Genomic DNA, 14,572 nt, shown 5'->3' on the forward strand with positions numbered 1-14,572 from the left:
ACAGTGAGAGAAGTGATTCATTCACTAGAAGAATTTTAAATTGCTATTGAAGGGAGTATTGCTTAGGTTTTCAGTACTTAAAATTGACAAGGTTCCAGGACTGATGCGTGCATCCAAGATTACTGAAGGAATGAAAGTGGAAATTGTGGAGACTCTGACAAAAAGAAGCCCTCAGTCTTCCTTCAACATGTGTGGTGCCAGAGGGCTGGAGAATTGTAAACATTGTGCACTTGATCAACAAAAGGTGCAAGGATAAGGTAAAACAGTCAGTTAAGTTTGGTTAAACTTCTAGAAGCAATAGTTTGAGACAAAATTAATTGAAAGTTAATTGAGAAGAGCCTGTAGGACTTTCTAGGGAAAAATCAGGTTTAACTAACTCCTGGAGTTTTTGGTGTGATGAGGCTAATGCTCTTAATGTCACGTACAAAGAATTTCAGAAGGCATTCAATGCAATGCTGCACAACAGCATTTTAATTGAAGTTAGGCTCATGAATAAAAGCAACAGCAGGGAAGTTGACACAAATTTAGCTGAGTTAGAGGAAACAAAGTAATGGTTCATGGATGTAATTGAGGGAGAAGATTTATGGTGGTTAGTTTTAGGACCCTGGCTTATCCTATAATGATTTAGACCTTGGGGCACAGGGCACAATTTCAAAATTTGCAAATAATGTGAAACTTGGAAGCATTATAATTATAAGGAGAGAGTTGATCTGCAGAAGGACTCGAACAGGTTGGAGGAGTGGGTGTTATGCAGTGAAGATAAACGTGTTTGCTGAAGTGTATACATTTTAGTGAGAGCTTAATTTCGGTTAACCACTCTCCATAAAACTCTCAGCCGACTGCTCACTATTCAGCCAATTTGCACACTCATCCCGTGTCTGTGTGGGTTTCTGGTGGGTGGTCCAGTTTCCTCCCATTGTCCGAGGATATGCAGGCTAGGTGGGATAGCCATGCTAAATGTTGGATTACAAGGATAGGGTGGGATGCCCTTCGGTGGGTTGATGTATACTTGATGGGCTGATCAGCACTTTATGGATTCTCTGATTCTATGAATTCATAGCCAATTAACCTTTAATTAATGTATCCATCACCTGCACTCCTGTTCCATTGGATCCCAGGAATCCCTTCGGACCATAGTAGATGATAACAGTGAGCAGATGGGTGGCGCATGAAATTTAATGTGGACAAGTGCAATGCGATATACTTTGGTATTCAGAGAATGGAGAAATTTAAAGGGTACAACTCTAAACGGGACAACAGCACCTGGGTGTATATGTGCAAAAGTTACTACATTTCGCAGGTTGTGTTGGGACAGTAGTTGATAAAGTCTACATTTCTGAGGATTTATTACTTGGTTAATACAAGAACAGGGAGGTTTTGTGATATTTTATAATACGCTGGTTCAGCTGCTGCCGGAGTATTGGCCCAATTCTGGCTGATGCACTTCAGGAGAGAATGCTCCTGGGAACCCAAAAAGGATTGAGAACGAGAGGGGCAAAGATTAAAGCAAACTGTTCTAAAGAAAGAGCAATTGTGACATGAGGAAGAATTTCGTGTACTGATTGTTTAGAGTCTGGAATGTCCTGAGAGCATTGTGGGGGCAGATTCATTGCACACATTCTGAAGAAAACCAGACTTATTTGAAAAGGAAGAATGTGCAGTGATATGAGGAGAAGGCAGTAGGTGAGTTGCTCATTTGGAGAGCTGAATCAGGCACGATGGGCTGAATAATTTCCTCCCACACCATTGCGATTCTGTGACTGAAAGTGTCTTCTATTCTCACTTTCACCATCACGTATTTTTAAAGTTTTAGTGACTGATTTTCAGACTGACTGATTTGCAGCAATTGATTATTTAGGTTGATCTTATATCTGCTGTTTGTCATTTGTTTGTGCTTTGTAGGTGCGCTAATTGTTTTGACTGCCCTTGCTGCATGCATACTCTCTCCACAAGAGCCACCAATATCCCGGCACCACTCCCTGATGACCCAGCCAAGACCACCATGAAGAAAGCTTACTATCTGGCTTGTGGTTTCTGTCGCTGGACTTCCAGAGATGTTGGCATGGCTGACAAATCTGTGGGTAAGTAGTGCTGACTCAACTGTGTGATGCTGAGGGCACAATAGGGCTAATTTTGACAGCTTTTCAAAGGAACTAGCGGACCCTCAATTGGCAAAATGCCTGCCTCCTGTACAGTGTAGTGCTATTTTATTTGCAAACAGGGAGAAGGAGGAATACAAGATGTCAGTGAAAATCAGCCTTTATTCACTGCTGCTGTTAGTTGGTGTGTGAACCCAATTGTGAACCCTAAATCAAATCTGACGTCTATGTTCTTTGCTTCTTAAAAACGACCTCAACACTGACATCTGGCCAACTCTTCCTGGACCCTCCCCAATTGTGTAATTTTCATCGTGTCTTGTGGAATGTCTGTGATATTCTGTTGAAATAGTTTTATTTTTAGGATGTAATCACACACAATACATAACAAAATTTCCTGTATCCACTATTACTTTACAGTTTTAACTGATTACTTTCTTTTTTTAATGGAAGACCATTCTCTTGTTTTATCATACTCTGCTCCTAAGGTGAGTGTGTATTTGTTGTCGTAGCATATACAGAAAGGATGAGGGGATACCCAGTAATTCTGACCAGTATTGACACTGTCTTCCTGATGGTTGGAGGTGCCTTGTCCTGTGTGTAGTCAACTAAACTGAGCAAGCAACATCTCTGTGTTTGCTGAGCCTGAACCCACTGTTGCTCAGCATTAGAGTTATGTTCAGTGCTGGGTTCCAACGTCCAGCCCTGAACAAAAACTGTCTCCATTCTGTCTGTGTCTTTTCTCACTTACATCTGTGCTGCAATGCATTCTTCCCTTTCATTCAGTTTTGAGTATGAGGCATTTGAATTCTCACTTCTGAGTCAGAGTTTGTGGGTTGAAGCCCCATTCTAGAGACTTGAGCTTACCACCCAGGCTGACACTGCTTGTGCAGTGCTGAAGGTGTACATTTTTTTGATCAGATGATAAACCACAGCTGAGCTGTCTGCTTGTGGGATCAAACTATCCTTTAGCTCTCTTCAAAGAAGAGCAGGGGAGTCTTCTGTAGTGTCCTGGGTTCACAACATGTACAGATTATCTGGCCATTATAGTATTGTAATTTGCGGGAGCTTGCTACGTACAAGTTGCCTGTTACATTTCCTTACATTACAACAGTGACTACGCTTCAAAAATATCCAATAACCGTAAGGTGCTTTCAAGGCCATAAAAGGTGCTGAGCAACTGCAAACCTTTTCTGTTTTATGGGACTCGCTTGAATTACGTTGATTTCATTGGCCTCTACCCTATTTGTGTAATGCTATAACTGCAGCATCATGTAGCATACTACTGGTATTCTTTCTCTTCCAGCCAGTGGAGGTTGGCAAGAACCAGAGAACCCTCATACCCAGCGGGTGAGTTTGATGGTGCATACACTTTGTTACAAATGAAATATGAGTGTAATGTTTTGTTGTGCTTCCCCAGCACCCAGTTTGTGTACTTACTGACTAGTTCTGGGGTGTAGCCCCAAGGTTCCGGGCACCCAAGTGCTTGATCTCGGACAGTGTGTCGTCACATTCTTCAACCAAATATATGTAGAGGGTAACTGCACCAAAGCCAGGTCGGACACCATACTTGCTTTATCCAGTAGGAATTATGAGCAATAGGAGCAAGTGGGTAGGCTGTTTGGCCCTTTGAACCCGCCTCACCATGCAAAATTTGGTTCTGGCTCATTTTTACCTTCCTGCCCCCTCATCCTATCTCTCCATTCTCTTGGTGTTCAACCTGTGGTAATTGGGAGATTGGATAATTTCACTTCACCTTTCCCTATCTCTGGTTGAATGAACTGGATTGTAGCATCTCTTTCAAAATGAAGATTGGCCTTTGGTTTCGTTCTGTAGTCCGACAGTAGTTGCCTTCATCGTGCAAGCTCTGGTTGGGCTGGCACTTGTTTAATTTTATTATTCGGTCTCCTGATGTGTCCAATGTGTTGTGTACCATGGAACTGACTGAGTTGCATTTCCTGCTTCTTTATGCATCAAGTTTGCTTCTTAGAATGTGGACCTGAAATTACGACTCTGATAATGATCAATGCTGGATTGTATTCCATGTTTTGAGTTGTAAAAGGATTTAGATTTAAGCTCCCTTCAGCTGCTGTGATGAGATTCAGGCTTGTTTCTAAATGGATTATTGGGCCAATATTGCAATCTTCATGCTACAAAAACAATTTGAAGATCTCATTAAACATCTGCAAGTTTTGCTGTATTGGGTTTGAAATTTTCATTATTTACTGTTTTGCAATTGCGAACAGACATGGACAATATTTACACTTCTCGTGTAATTCTAAGTGATACAACAGAGATTTCTTAAAGTTTGTCCCTTATTTTCAGATTGCCCATTCTGTCTGGCTAATTCAATTGACAGTGAAGGGAGTTAATATGCTTGAGACTGCTCGGTGTGGATTTTAAATGGAAGTTATAGACTGTTTTTCTTTGTTCTCCTCCCTCAACAGATCAATAAATTGCTGGAGTATTATCACCAACTGGCACAGAGAGAGAAGATTGAACGTGATCGCAAGAAGCTGGTTAGACGCAGAAACTACATGCCTCTTGCCTTTTCTGTGAGTTCTCTGTGAAGGAATCTTTTGTCATTTCTGTTAAATTGTTGAAGGAAATAGGAGAGATAGCATTGATATCAAAACAGGAAATGCTGTACAAACTGAACAGACTTAGCAGCGTCTATGAAGAGAGAAATATTTAACGCTCCTTCTGGGGAAAATGTTAAATTGGACTCAAGGCATTAACTCTGTTTCTCCAACAGGTGCTGCCAGACCTGCTGAGTTTCTCCAGCACTTTTCTGGAGGCCTGCTGTAAAACATTTTTATTGGATACAAAGGTATCATTGGTGGTTATGGCCTTTGGCCATTAACCTCCCTGCCTGTGCCAGGAGATGTGGGGCCTTGACGTGACACGTGTCCTTGACCTGCATCTCATTCCTGTCGCTCCTTGGCTGACTGGGGACTGCCTCCTGCTGTTTCCTTGCAACCCACAAAGCCCACTTCTCTATTGTATTAAAACTTTGGCTTCCCAAACTTATTTTCTGACCCTCCACACCCTGTAACTGATTCACAGCACTGTGACCTATGCCTTCGTGGGGAGGTTTGGCCTAGTGGTGTATTATTGCTTGTGATATTGGTATTAATTCAGAAACTCGGCTAATGTCTGGGCACCCAGTCAAATCCTGCCACAGCAGATTGTGGAATTTGAATTTATTAAAAATATCTGGAATTAAAAATCTACTGATAACAGTGAAACCACTATTGATTGTCGAGAAAAACCTATCTGGTTCACTAATGTCCTTTAGGGAAGGAGATCTGCCATCCTCACCTGGTCTGGCCTACATGTGACTCCAAACCCCCACAAGTGTCGCATACTAGTGTCTTAAATAGCTGAGCAAGCCTTTCAGATGTAGCAACCGCTACAAAGTCTCAAAAGAAAAAGAAACTAAACAGACTACCTGATATCGACCTAGATGTTGGAAACAGCGACAACAATAACAGCCTTGTCGACTCTGCACAGTCCTCCTCACTAATGTTTGGGGGCTAGTGCCAAAATTGGGAGAACTGTCTCAGAGACTAGTCAAGCAACAGACTGACACAGCCCATACTCCTGGAAACATATTTTACAATGCCCCAGACACTGCCATCACCATCCCTGGATAGATCCTGTCCCACTGGCAAGACCGACCTAGCAGAGGTGACTGCACAGTGGTATATAGGTCGGAGGGTCTTGGCCAAGTAGCCCTCAACGTTGGCTGCAGACATCATGAAGTCTCATGACGTAGCTATTAAACTGGGTCTATGACAGGTGGTAAGGGAACCAGCGAGAAGGATAATCACACTTGACCTCTTCCTTACTGGCCTTCTGCTGCAAATACATTTGTCCACAACAACATCAATAAGAGTGGCCACCACACAATCCTTGTGGAGATGAGGACCCATTGTTACATTGAGAGCATCCTCCATCATAATGTATGGCACTATCACATAAATAGGAAAGACTTTGAACAATTCATGACTGGGCATCTGTGAAGCACAGTGGGCCATCAGGAGCAGTTGAATTGTACTCCAGCAGAATTGGCAACCAAATGGCCTGGCATATCCCTCACTCAAACATTGCCATCAAGCTGGAGGATGTACCCTGGTACAGTGGAGAGTGCCAGGAGCTGCACCAGGTATACTTAAAAATGAAGTGCCAACCTGGTGAAGTTACCACACAGGACTACTTACGTGCCGAATAGCCTAAGCAACAAGTAATAGAGTTAAATGATCCCACAACCAACGAATCAGATCTAAGCTCTGCAATTCTGCCAAGTCTTGTAGTAGACAAATAAATAATCCACTCGAGGAGGAGACTTCGCAAATATCTCCAACCGCACTGATGGGAGGGCCCAAAACATCAGTGCAGAAGGGAAGATTGAAGCGTTTGTGGCAATCTTCAGCCAGAAGTGCCAAGTGGCTGATCCATTGTGCCCTCCTGCAGTGGTCCCCAGATTTCAGATATCACTCTTCAGCCAATTTGGTTCCCTCCACATGAAATCAAGAAACAGTTAGAGGAAATGGATACCCCAAAGTCTTTTGAATGCTGACAATATTCTGGCAATAATATTGAAAACCTGTGCTCCCTGTACGTCTTGCAACCCAAGCCAATCTGTTCCAGTGCAACTACAACACTAGCACCCACCTGACAATGTAGAAAATTGCCAGGAATGTCATGTACATAAAAAAGCAGGACACATCCAACCTAGTCAATTATGCCCTGTCTACACTCAGTTGTCAGTAAAGTGGTGGAGTCTAGCAGCACCTGCATAGCAATAGTCTGTCGCGTCGTTTGGATTCTGCCAGGGCCACTCCACTCTTGACCTCATTACAACCTTGGTTCAAACGTGGATAAAAGAACACCCTCCATCATATTGTGTAGCACTATCACCGTGCTAAATGGGAAAGATTTTGAACAATTTACAATCGGCCACCCATGAAGCACAGTGGGCCATCAGGAGCAATTGAGTTGTACTGTAGCACAATCTGCAACCACGTGGCCCATTCCAGAGGTGTCAAGGCATATTTGACTGAGTGTGGCATTAAGGTGCCCCAGAAAAATTGGAATCAGTAGGCATCAGGAGGCAAACTCTCCACTGCCTGGAGTCATAGTTGGCACATAGAAAGATGGTTGTGGTTGTTGGAGGTTATCATCACAGCTCCAGGACCACTCAGCAAGAGTTTCACAGTGTTGTAATACAGGCCCAACCATCTTTAGCTGCTTCACTGTAAGTGGGGATATTGTCAATAATTACACAACTCGTCAGATACTGAAACAGTCCATGTTCAAATGCAACAAGACCTGGACAATATCTAGGCTTGGGCTGACAAGTGGCAAATAACAGTTATACCACACAAATGCCAGGCAATATCCATCTCAAATAAGGGGCAATGTAACCACTGCCACTTGACATTCAATCGTGAGTCCTTTGCTGTCGTCATCAGGGAGTTACCATTGGCCAGAAACCCAACTGGACTTGTCACATAAACACATTGGCTATGAGAGCAGGTCAGAAGCTAGAAATACTTCGGCAAGGAATTCACCTGTTGACTCCCCAAAGCTTGTTCTTCATCTCCAAGGCACTAGTCAGGATTGTGATGGAACACCCTACTTGTCTGAATGTGTGCACTCTAACAACGCTTGCGAAGCTTGACGCCATCCAGGAAAAGCAGGCCCACTTGAGCTTTTTGGTACAATTGGTTTCTGGTTAAGCAACACTTTGTGCCTTTAGCATACAATCTACCAGGATTTTTCTTCACTGTGAAGCATTTGCGATTATTTATGTCTGTGTGTAATAGAAAGGGTGTTAATTAACATTTGTAGTGGTGAAATGACTCTGTAATGTATGATAACATCGTCATTTTTCTATTCTGTAAACATTTTGTTTAAAATGATATGTAAACCATGAAACTGGCACATTCTCAGTTTTGAAACCGTGTGTTTGGAACTGAGCGGAAGACCTGACTGTACTCAATCAAACAACTCTTACACCCAAGAAGTTAGGGAGGCTGGGGAATCAATTGAAAATTTCAAAACTGTAATTTTTTATATGTAGGGATATCAATGGACTCAGAATCATTCTGGATAGATGAAGTTAAAATAAATTTGCTTGAAGAAAAAGCAAATCTTGCATTTCTGCAGAGTCACTTGCAGCCTCTGGATGCCTCGAAGTTGGAAGTTCCCAACTGAAGTATTTTTGAGGTGCCACGACTTTAGTTTAGGACACATAGGTAATTTGCATGCAGCAGAGTATGCTAACACCAGTGTAATTAGTAAATTTGTCAAATGTCTTACTGATGTTTTGGGATAAATGATGTACTGGGCAGTGGACACTTTGCCACACTTCTTTAAATTTAGGATGCTTATGAACACCCAAAAGGACAGTTTGCTTTAACGACTTTAGCACAGTGTGTCATCTCCAACAATGTAGCCCTCCTTCTTTACTAATTCTATACTTGTACCCACAATCTGGTTGAATGATGAAGGAACCAGCCTTGAGATGCTGAAAGGCTTTTATTCCCAATCATTAAGACGCATGCACTGCATGCTAGTTCTAGATATCTGCAAAGGGAAATTGTCTCATTCACTAGTATCTGAGTTCTCCCTTTGATCTTGACTCTTGGTACAGAAATCTCTCATCAGTAGTTGTATGCAGTCCAAGTAGTAGTCACAATGTTGATCTTTGCAACATAGAGGGTGTACATCTTCTGCTGGCTGTTACACTAGAGCTTCCCCTTTGACCTTCTTGCAAATCCTGGCCCTTTCCAGTGTGCACAAATTCTGTACTGTTAACACAGTTTGTTGGAAAGTGATATCATTAGGACAAGGACCCTGAGATTTAAAGGTTTAAACAATTATTCGTTGAGATTTAATCAGTCAATAATGTACTGTCTTTATGTAAAATTGTGAAGTATTTCAGAGTGAAACTCTCCCACCCAACCCCTTGTTTTTTCCAATGGATGACCCAAAAGTTGAAGGACCACCATCAGCCCTGTCCGATCAGATTTACTTGTTTAAGTTGTATGTGTTAATTGCACTGTCTTAACTACATCATGATTTTTTTTGCCTCAATACTGCTGCTGCTCCGCATGTGCAGACGCACACTATACACGTGGTGGTGAGTTAGTTACTATATTCAGTTATCCACTGTTATTGCATCTTACATTGGGAATCCATATCATGTTCAGCATTTTACTTGGGCCAATGGTGATTTAGGATGTGTGGAGCCTCCATTGATTTAAACCTAGGGAAGCAAGTCAAACCAACTTCATAATCTATTTAGAACCTTGCAGAAATTTGCCTTCTGTGTAAAGCAGGCAGTGCTGCAGGTAACTTGGGGTGGGTGAATTATAATCTTAATTTTAGTTTCTGGAAGAGTTTTATCCATAAACAATACTGGGTTTGGAAATATCTTTAGTTTATTAGTTTCTGGTATTGAGATAGACTTTGGGAGTCTGTGTTATTGACTGGTAGGATGTCTTTGGTATATATGTTTGTGTCTGTGTGCAGTGTTTTTTGTGTGTAAATGATATGCATGTGCCATACACGATCTATCATTTATGTTTTAGTCGTCATCATATATTAATAAAAGTTAGTACTTGTCTATGTTATGAAGTCTCCCTAAAATGTACATCAGCCATTATGTTTTGTGATTAATTTATTGTTTGTGTCCAACTGTTTAAAGAGCTGAAAACACTCTGTGTACTAGGCAAATTGTGTCCTTGTATTGATTGTTTAACACTGATTAGGAGGTTTGAACATTTCATATACATTTTGCAACATGGCACATTTTGCAGCACATATTGATACTATGGAAAGATTTTATTCATCAAATTGTCATCCGCTATTCTACAACACTATGTCATAACTATGTAAGTAATTATTGTTCACTTCGCTGCCAATTGTAATCTTAATGGATTTTGTTTCAGGACAAGTATGGCCTAGGTACGAGACTGCAGCGGCAGCGATCAGGGGCTCCTATCATTACCCTTGCTGGGTCAACGTAAGTATCTCACTGCAAGTGGTGCGGCTCCTGTGAGCTCTGCAGGGAAGCTGTTTGCCACATGTTTTAGCAACTTGGTGCCTTCTACATGAGCAGTTAAGACTTTAAACTGAGAAATGCATTGTGGTAGTGAGACATTCAGTACTGTAAATTGTGCTACATCCCAGTTTCAATCCCAAACCTTTATTGACTGGGTTCATCCCACCCGGGATGCCACAGTAGCCTGCAATTAGCCTTTCAATGCTCAAAAAGGCTTTTAGTGGCCATATGGGCTGAAATGTAACAGGAGTTCCCCTTCAGAACAAAAGCAGAAATTGCTGGAAAAGCTCAACAGGTCTGCCAGCATCTGTGGCGAGAAATCTAGAGTTAATGTTTCAGATCCAATGATTCTTCCTCAGAGCCCCCGAGTATATATTAATGAATAGGGGCACCACAATATCTTACTGATTGACTAAGAGTAGGAATGGTCATTTGGGGCAACTCCAGTGAAAAAATAACCCTACATTTTTGCATAAGCGAATCTTTTGGCCCTCAGCTTCTCTACTAGCCCTTTACTGAGAATAGTGTGACAGTGGATGATAGTCTAGTGGTATTATTGCTAGACTATTAATCCAGAGACCCAGGGGATCTGGATTTGAATTCCGCAATTGTACTTTATGGAACTAGAATTCAATAATGATCTGGAAAAATGAGTCCGATGATGACCATGACGCCAATGTCGGTTGTCAGCAATACCACATCTGGTTTACCCTTTGGAAAGGAAACTGCTATCCTTACTTGATCTGACCTACATGTGACTCCAGACTCTCAGCAAAACAGTTGGTTATTAACTGCCCCCTGGGCAATTAGGAATGAGCAATAAATACTGCCCTGGCTGGTGATGCCCAAATCCCATACATGAATAAATAAAAGAAGGTGCCCTCAGCATAAGAGTCAGTTAAATTATGATTCAGCTAACTGGATTTCTTGATTGTGTGTCATCATTTTGTAGGCTGAAAGAGGCAGAAGACCACAAAGAGATAAAGATCGAGCCAGCCCAGCCATTGGAGGAAGTAGAGCCGCTTCCAGAGGATTATTACACTAGAGCCCTGAACCTGCCAGAGGGTAATAACCAAGCCAAACTGAGATACATGTACCGTCTGCTGAATGTGGGATTCAATAAAACCCAATTGACTTTGCAACTAACTTTAATGCAGAAACATTTATATCCTTTCTGATGGATTAGAGTGGACTTAACATGCAGGCAGATGTTTGTGGACAAAATCTGGTCAAGATCAAATGAAGTTCCCATGTGATAGCAATCATGCATGTTGAGTTCTTCCACTGTCCTGCTGTGCAAATACTTTGCCAGATGTGAAACTGAGCCAACTGGCTTGGACAAACCAATGCTCAGTGAGTCCCTAATGTGTAAGAGAATTGGCTGATCGTTGTTTGTATGTGGGTGGAAGCTTTGCAGTTCTTGGTGTCCTGAGTCTGATAAAATGGGGGGAAAATGGGATAAAATGTCAGTGAACCATTGATTACTTCTAGAGCGTATATTGGACGTTGAGGAAAAATGGTTTGAGCCATTTCGTGATGTCCTTAGATACAATCTGTCAGCCTGCTGGCAGGGCAGGACTATTAGTGGAACCTGGGACAGCTGTGTAGCTAAATTACCAAGAGTCAGTGTCACAAGAAAGGGAATAGCTTATTGTTGCATGGTTTATGTCCTTGGAGGATGCACAGTCCTTCATGTTGCTTTGTACTGCAGTCAGTTGTTTTCTGGTGTGCAAATGCAGCAACCAGTGTTTTTACAGTAGAGGTCCCACCACCGGTAGTAACCTGTTAGTTGAGTTTCTTTTCTCTGTTATTGTTTGAGGGAGAACTCTGCTTTCTGATTAGTCTTGTGTGATTTTGAATCAGGAAAAGTGGTCCTCTCCTCCAGTAGGAAAGCTCAGCATAAGAAAGCTGTGGGCTACCCTGATAGTAGCAGCTGCAAATGTGGTACTGCAACATCAGCCTGGCTTTAAGAATTTAAGTACAAGGCTACAGCCCACCACTTTCGAACTCCACACAGTATACTGCTGTTACTCCTGCTGTCATAAATTGGGAAGCGAACTATATATTTAGAGTTTTTGAGTTGTGCCTGTTGAACGCCAAAATATTATTTGGCTTGTATTGATTACAATAGGAGTGGACCTCAATATTACATTGGTTTTTCAATGATTGCTCTCTAGGTCTATTCCCATGTGGCATTGCAGACTTGCTACAAGGTATTGGTGATGCTTCACTGTAGAAGTGCCATTGGTCAGGGAGCTGAAGGTGGCTATCGTGGCTTTTTAAATCTGGTCTTCCATCACTCTTTGAGGACCACTTGTAAGGTCTCCAGGCCCTTTTTCAAATCCATAACCAAACAGCTGCCCTCCATTATGAACCTGGATTGGACAGTCAGGGAAATGTGATGATTATCCTCCCCTTGTTCAGAGTTGGGACACTGCAGGATCTGATCTTTCCAGCCTGTGTGTGTATTTGAACTTAGTGGTCATGTTTGATTGAGTAGAGCCTTGGCCAATTCCACATCCAGCAAACTATTGTTACTGTGTGCACCCCCAGCACCTGTAACACTGTCCCAACTGAGATCAGACAATTTGGTGTAAGGTAGCGACTCCTGGCTGCGAGGTTCAGTACTCTCACTTCTTTACTGTCTGGGTGATAGATTGGTTTTGTGGATGATGCATGAAATCATTGGCTAATTTAACCTCACCAGTCCATCACAATGGAAAAAAATCTACAGAACTACGGATGCTGTAAATCAGAAACAAAAACAGAAGTTGCTGGAAAACCTCAACTGGTCAGGTGGCATCTGTGGAGAGAAACCAGATTTAACATTTTGCGTCCAATGACCCTTCCTCAGAGCTGGAATCATAATGGAAGGTCGTCCGCAAACTGATTTTGCGGTGTGAATGAGCTCCAACTAAATTCTTATTGAATACCTGACGGTAGCAGCAAGAGCTATAATCATGGCTTTCAAAAGGGAATTGTAAAAGCACGTGGAGTGAAAAAACTTGCAGGGCTACATGTAAAAGTGGGAGTGGGTTTGGCTGTGTTGCTCTTGCACAGTGCTGAAATGGACAACATGGGCCAAAGGTACTTCAACAGTTACGTGATTTCAGGATTCTAAGTACTCAGTGAATGAAAAAAGCTGGTGAAATAATCTGTTAATGAGTTTTTTCATTTTTACCCTTGCAGTGACCACCCTTCACCAAAGACTTTTGCAGCCTGACTTTCAGCCAATCTCTGCGTCCCAGTTATACCCAAAGCACAAGCACCTGCTGATAAAGCGCTCGCTGCGCTGTCGGGTGAGTCTGATCGGGAGCTTAGGGGTGGGTGGGCAGCGCAGATTTGTTGTTTATGATGAGATGCAGTGATACAGTAGGATGCGGTTTGGGCACACAGCCTCCTAAGCCTTTTCCACTGTTCGGAAAGGTCGTGACTCGTCTACCGTGACTGACACTTCTGTCCTGTCCTCACATCACTTGATTTATGGTCCTCAGTTTTGTACATAATTACGAAGCTTCTGCTGAAAAAAAGATTCCAAAGATTCATATCATGGCTGACGCCTTATTCAGAGACTCACGTTTTCTACTCCCTGCGCAGATGTCTAAAACACTGGAACTAAAACAGATAACGCTGGAAGTACTCAGCGGGTCTGGCAGTAGAGTTAATGGTTCAGGTCTATGACCCTTCATCAGAACTATAAAGTGTTATTAAGCGAATGCAGATCCTGGGAAAGTGTGTGGGGAGCAGAAGAAGAATAGTGGTAAAGCTTATGTGCAGAGGAGTGCAGGGGTTTGAACGCCAGCATGAACTGTTTGCATCACACGGTTTGTGTGCTTTTAATTTTAAAGGAGGGGATCTCAGACAAGGTGGAGGGCAGGTATGATTGATAAAATACATCCTGTTAGAAGGTAAAAGGGATAGGTCAGAAAAGGGCGACATGGTGACTCAGTGCTTAGCACTGCAGCCTCACAGTGCCAGGGACCCGCGTCGATTCCAGCCTCGGGTAACTCTCTGTGCGGAGTTTACACGTTCTCCCCGTGTCTGCGTGGGTTTCCTCCCACAGACCAAAGATGTGCAGGCTAGGTGGATTGGCCATGCTAAATTGCCCGTAGTGTTCAGGGATGTGTGGTTTATAGCTGGATGGGCCTGGGTGGGATGTGGACTTGTTGGGCCAAAGGGGCCTGTTTCCACACTGTAGGGAATCTAATCTAAAAAAAGTGATGGTTTCAAGGAGCTGTAAATATTGTTGGCGGGAAGGCCAGGACCCCTGGTATGTTGGCCGTTCCTAGAAGTGAAGTAGCAGTCAGCGAATGTTGAAAAGTACTGCACAGGAACCAGCCCTTTGACCCATCAAGACTGCGTCGACACATGATGCCTTTCTAAACTAAAAAAAGTTTTTCTT

The 14,572-nt window shown here is 42.6% G+C and overlaps 1 protein-coding gene across 2 annotated transcripts in view; it reads left to right on the forward strand.

Moving 5' to 3' along the window:
• The window catches only part of dctn4 (dynactin 4), a 46,192-nt gene that overhangs the window by 12,216 nt on the left and 19,404 nt on the right, over positions 1–14,572 (forward strand). Inside the window, exons 3-9 of one of the 2 annotated variants that reach the window (XM_048543361.2) lie at positions 1,903–2,081; positions 3,403–3,446; positions 4,544–4,651; positions 9,226–9,246; positions 10,058–10,131; positions 11,123–11,235; positions 13,360–13,469. In XM_048543361.2, coding sequence (XP_048399318.1) covers positions 1,903–2,081; positions 3,403–3,446; positions 4,544–4,651; positions 9,226–9,246; positions 10,058–10,131; positions 11,123–11,235; positions 13,360–13,469 — 649 coding nt within the window. The remainder of the gene's footprint in view (positions 1–1,902; positions 2,082–3,402; positions 3,447–4,543; positions 4,652–9,225; positions 9,247–10,057; positions 10,132–11,122; positions 11,236–13,359; positions 13,470–14,572) is intronic. The other variant, XM_048543362.2, reaches the window with a different exon arrangement.

Source organism: Stegostoma tigrinum, chromosome 13, assembly GCF_030684315.1.
Source record: "Stegostoma tigrinum isolate sSteTig4 chromosome 13, sSteTig4.hap1, whole genome shotgun sequence".
Taxonomy (NCBI): Eukaryota; Metazoa; Chordata; class Chondrichthyes; order Orectolobiformes; family Stegostomatidae; genus Stegostoma; species Stegostoma tigrinum.